General features: G+C 31.4%; 1 protein-coding gene across 2 annotated transcripts; it reads left to right on the top strand.

Annotated features, from left to right (window-relative positions):
* The first annotated feature begins 2,620 nt into the window (after positions 1 to 2,620).
* LOC106404739 (probable BOI-related E3 ubiquitin-protein ligase 2) lies at positions 2,621 to 5,550 on the top strand. Of its 2 annotated transcripts, none has more exons than XM_013845422.3 (3): positions 2,621 to 2,984; positions 4,087 to 4,465; positions 4,538 to 5,550. In XM_013845422.3, exons 2-3 carry the CDS (start codon positions 4,115 to 4,117, stop codon positions 5,189 to 5,191), a joined length of 1,005 nt encoding a protein of 334 aa, XP_013700876.2. In that variant the 5' UTR covers positions 2,621 to 2,984; positions 4,087 to 4,114; the 3' UTR covers positions 5,192 to 5,550. The 2 variants fall into 2 exon arrangements, with proteins under 2 accessions (XP_013700876.2, XP_013700877.2); XM_013845423.3 differs by having other exon boundaries at positions 2,621 to 2,979; positions 4,538 to 5,540.
* The last annotated feature ends 334 nt before the right edge of the window (positions 5,551 to 5,884 follow it).

The raw sequence follows: 5,884 nt of genomic DNA, 5'->3' as shown, positions 1-5,884 counted from the left end.
TTATCGGCTTTGGTTCAATTGCGAGTTGATCTTTCGTTTTGATAGCTTTCAACCTCTCCCCTGCTCTAGGGTCGATTCATCTTCGTGCCTATATCAATCCATAAAGATGGATGGTTATGCATGTTTGGGTTGGTTAGCTCTAGATGCGTTTAGATCGTCGTGGCTTCGATTGAATCAAGCGATTTTCTGATTATCAGAAGTGGTTGTCTCGGCGTTATGCTCAACCGACTCAGATTTTAGCTGCGTTTGATGCTCTCATCCCCGATGAGTTTGTCTCCGGTGGTTCCTCAGAGCTCCGACTTGAATCTTTGGTCGGCGGTGGATTGGAAACGACGGTTTTTTCTTTGACGCGTGTCTGTTTCCACAAAGTTGGTGTACACGTGGTCGCTGCTGGTCAGGTTGCTTCGTTTCCTCTCTTTGGTGTGGGCTGACCTTGTGGTCTTTTTTTGGACCTTAATATTTAGTTTGTAGCTGGGCCGTTTTGTTGGGCCTCTTGTAAATTTGGATCTTTGTTTAATAAATTTTCGGTTGGCAAAAAAAAAAAAAAAAAAAAAAAAGTTACAGCTTTTTTTTTTGTTGATGTTGAATAAAAAAAGATACTCCATAAAGGCATAAAAGTCAAAGAAAGGGGTCACTCGTCAAACAGAAGTAGCCAAGATGTTTTAAGACGTGCATGAGTGCATCACATGGCGCCAAATTCATACGAAAAGAAAAAGATTACAAAAACGAAAAGTAGGATTTTACCCATTTTACAGTCCGTACAAAAGACAAATTAGTGGATCCAACTCAAAATTGTCGGGACGCTATAATGCTTACATTAGGGGTGTCAATTCGGGCTGGTCCGGCCCGGCCCGGCCCAAACCCGTTAAGCCCGTAAATATTTGAGTCCGGTCCGGCCCGGCCCGAAAATTATTTGGGCCTAGAATTCAAAGCCCGGCCCGGCCTTTATAGGGCTATAGGGCTTTTCGGGCTTTTGTGGGCTTTTCAAAAAATAATTTGTCATTGTCACTTTCATCGTTTTAATACATGTGAATTTTCATTAAAAAAAAAAGAGTTTCATTTTTAAAAAATAAAAAAATTATAAAGTGAGTTTAAAATTTTCTTCTCTATCACAATTTTTTTATTTTTTCGTATGCTTTAAAAACATTTTATACACAAACCAAATTTAATAAGATTTAAATAATCAATTATCAATTAAAACAAAAAATATAAGAGAACAAAATTTATGATAAACATGGTCAAACGTTTCATACTTTGTATTTTGAAAATAAAAACATGTTGTACATGAAAGAAGAAAGTACTTGTGTAAAATTTAAAATGTAACACTTGTAATGATGAAACAATAAAGTGCATTAACAACTTTTATATTTGCTTTATTAGAGTTTGGATAAAAATATTAAAATAATATATCAATACTAATAATAGTTTCGATTACAAGAAAAAAGGATAATATTTACGCTAAAATATAAATTTCGGGTTTTCGGACCGGCCCTAGCCCAAACGGGCTTAAGCCCAAAATACCCAAAGCCCAAATGGGCTTAGCCCGAAAGGCCCAATTTTTTTGGGCTTATAAAGCGAAGCCCAAACCCGATAATTTTTAGGGCTGGGCGGGTTCGGGCTACGGGCTTCGGTCCTAATTGACATGTCTAACTTACATGGCGAAACGATTGACTCCTTCGGACCTTTTTACACGTGTCATATCTTCATTTCATGGTTTTCATCATACAAAAAAGTAATTTGCAGAGATAAGTATCCTTAAATACCCATGGAATGGCCCTAAAATCACGGCCCAACCGATCTATTCTATTTTATCCGGTACGGTGAGTGTTAATACATAACCGAATCCAATTTCCCTTGAAATATGGTAACTTAATAACTAATAAGTTTCCACCAATTTTGCTATAAATTACCAAATTTTAAAATATTATAACAATCAATATTTTTTTGATAAAAAATATCAAATATTTAGAAAATATTTAAGTTTAAAAAAATCAAAATCTTAATAACAAAAAGCAACAGATTCAGTTCAATTCAATCAGAGAATTAGGTAACTAAATTCCAAAACGTAGCAAGTAAGTTAAAATATATTGAATTTCAGAAAACGTGTTATTATTGTAAAGAAGTTACCAAACAGATATAGTCAGAATATTATTCAAACCCTAAGAACATGGCAGGTTAATTAATTTTAGTATGTTGAATAAATGTTAGATTTACCTTTGAACAAATTAAATACTCCCTCTGTTCCTAAAAAAAATTTTTTATAGAGTATTTACGGTTATTAAGAAAATAATAAATGTTTACAATTAAATTTATTGTTTATTTCACTATACATTTTTAAATAACCATCGACCAATAATATTTAATTAATTCAAATATTTTCAATTATTTTTTTTTAAAAACATACAATTTATCAACATTAACTATTAAAAGTACTTTAAAATTCTAAAAAATTTATTATTTTAAAACAAAAAATAATTCCAGAAAATCTTTTTTTTAGGAACAGAGACTGAGAGGTGTATATGATTAATTATTTTCCAAAATCCCGCTCTCTCTCTCTCCTTTTATTTCTCTGTTTACGTTCGTCGCATCGATGTGTATAAATAGGAAACAACCATGTGGTTGAAGTTCCTTTCGATTTGGTCTTTCAAGTAAAAGAAAGAAAGAATAATAAAAAAGAAAAGAAAACAAAGGGCCCTCCCTCTTCACGCATATCAAAACAGCAAAAAAGAAAAACCAAAACGCATGCATTCCTAATTTTCTCCTTCTCCTTTTAACTTCTTCATCCTCCCTATTCTCTCATTCATCATCTCTCTCTAACCTCTCTTCCCAAGGTGGTAGTCCAATGGCGCTTGAGGGAATAAACCCAATACGGCGAACTCTGGTTTGAACTCCGTTGGCCACACAGATATGGGCTATTGATTTCGGCTCATTTGAATGCCCAAGAGAAAGTCTATCCGTGGGCTGTACCTCCACCCGGAGGTTAGGTCTGTGTCTTTAATAGACCCGGATTTAACCCTTTTTTTAACCCTTTTTTTAAAAAAAAACTATAACTCTGTTGATTTCTGGTTTTCGCTTTCTCAACTGAATCTTTCATTGTTCTGTTTTTTTTGCAGAGACTTATAAATTATTTTATGTATTAAATATTTTTATATATTATGAAATATAAATATATATTAAATAATTAAAAGTCAGTAACTATCAAATATATAATTAAATTGGTGCAAACATATAAATTAATTTTATTAATTAAAAAAAATATTTTTTTATATTTGATAGGATATGTTATTAAATTTAAATGATACTAATATAGATAATATATTTTAGTATATTTTTAATATTAATGTCTATTAAATGATGATTTCTACTCATATAGTTTTTTTGATCATTTGTATCTTTTATAGAAAAAAAAATAAATTACTGATAACAAAATTTTAATTGTGGGATTAATAGTTTTAATAATTTATAATTTAAAAAAAAAGTTGTCAATGATCGTTCAAAACTTTTATCAAAAAAATTGTTTAAAGTAAATTTTGAAACTAAAATATTGTATTTTATATGGTTTATAGTTTAATTTAAAACGATATATATATTAATCTTAATAATTAATTAAATTAGACTTTTTACTTATATAACTTTTGTAATCATTTGTATTTTGTCATAACAAAAATTTTAAACCATGGATCATAAAATTTGAATGTGAGATTTTTAACAGTTTTAGTAATTTATATCCGTTTGTAAAAATTCAAAATATAATATATACATTAAAATCTAAATTTTTATTATATGGTTATTGTAGTTGTTTAATTTATTTTATAGTTTAAAATTAAACAAATATGATAGAAGATACACTATTTTTATCAAATCTTTATTATTCAAAATCATTAATTGCCATATATACTTTAGCCACATTAGGGAATTCCGTAAATTTTATTTAAGAAAATAGTAAAGTACATTAATGATGAATTTATTATTAGTTTAATAAAAAGCTTATTATATAATTAGATGGATCAACATATTTTTCTAATGATTCTAAGAATCATTCTAGTAATATCATATGGTTAAAAAAAAAATTGCAATGCTTCTCAGATAATATAGACGCGATAACAACAACACCATGGAACCAACTAATGCCGGTTACTGCACAAACAATCAAACCGGTTACGGCGTCGTTTCAACGGACTATTCACCTCCGCTTCTTAACATGTACGGCGTCTCCTCCACCGTTGATACTGTTCCGACAACAACCGATTCATTCACTTATTACGGTGCTAATGTCGACTGTGATGTAATCCCTTTACCGAGCTCCAGAGATGCAACATCGGATTACTATCATCAGAATCCTAGATCATTATCGTCGACAAGTGTTCCTCCTACTAATCCTTTCTCGTTTCTCGGCCAAGACATCGATATCTCCTCTCACATCAATCAGCAACAGCATGATATCGATCGATTCGTCTCCCTTCACGTAAGTCTCTCCCAAGAAGACCGCTTCATCATTGTTCGTATAGTTCCACACTAACATTTGCTTCAATTGCAGATGGAGAGAGTGAGATTCGAGGTTCAAGAGAAGAGGAAGAGGCAAGCGAGAACGATAATGGAGGCTATAGAGCATGGACTGGTGAAGAGGCTTCGTGTCAAAGAAGAAGAAGGAGAGAGAATCTGGAAGATAAACCACGCGCTTGGGGAACGCGTGAAGTCACTCTCCACCGAGAACCAAATCTGGCGGGATCTCGCTCAGACCAACGAAGTAACCGCCAACAGCCTCCGCAACAACCTCGAGCAGGTCCTGGCGCAGGTTAAGGACTCTGGCGCAGGATTAGATAGCGATGATGCGGAGTCGTGTTGCGGGAGTAGCGCGGGTGAAGAAACGGTTAGGCGTATGGTAGCTATTGAGGCGCTTGATAAGGCGGCGAAAGGTAGGATGTGCAGAAACTGTGGGGAGCAGGAATCGTGTGTGTTGCTTTTACCGTGCAGACACTTGTGCCTGTGTGGGGTGTGTGGGTCCAGTGTGCACACGTGCCCTATCTGTAGTTCCCCCAAAAACGCTAGCGTTCATCTTGACCCCGTTTATGGAAACTCCTCTTCGTTTTTTTTTGTTAATGGAAGTTTTTTTTTTTTTTTAAATACAATAGTAAGGAAATTAATTGAATTTTTAGTCAACAAATCAAAACAAGGAGATTTATTTCGCTAGTTTTGAGTTATTTTATATTACTATATCATTTAATTTCAAAACAGATTTTCATTAAAAAATTTCAAACCCATAAGCTTAATGAAAAACAAACAGCAAAAGAAATTAATCTTGTAACATACATACCATACTTTTTGCTTATTTTTTAATAAAAACTTGTAACATAAATACCATACTTGTTTCATCATACTGATTTAAATTTGTTTAATTTAGAATTGTATATTATTATAATGGACAATTTTCTTAAATATCCTCTTTTCAAATTTGTGTCACTAAAAAAATTTCTAAGGAAAAAAATGATCAAAAAGGTTTATTAAAAGGCAAAAGAATTTTTTTACTCTTTATTTTATAGATAGATAAATAAAAATATGAAAAAATTTAAAAATTATTTTAAAGAGTTCTGAATTATATGTTTTCAAATTCAAAATTTTTGATATTTTCAAAATCTTTTTTTTCAAGAATTTTTTTGAAATTTTATTTTAAAATTCTTTTTAAATGTTTAATATTTATTTTTTATTTTAAAAAGTTTTAAACCTCGCCTCCAAAATTTATTTATTAGCTCTAAACCTTAAATTTAGATTAATTAATCACATGTGCATAAGTGTATTTATCTTTCAATAAAAAAAATATTTTTTCCAGAACTTTTTTGTGAAAAAATCAAAAAAATTATCTTTGGAAATCTATATTATTAAAATA

Source organism: Brassica napus, chromosome C6 (assembly GCF_020379485.1).
Source record: "Brassica napus cultivar Da-Ae chromosome C6, Da-Ae, whole genome shotgun sequence".
Lineage (NCBI taxonomy): Eukaryota > Viridiplantae > Streptophyta > Magnoliopsida > Brassicales > Brassicaceae > Brassica > Brassica napus.
This window is presented reverse-complemented; position numbering and strand designations above follow the sequence as displayed.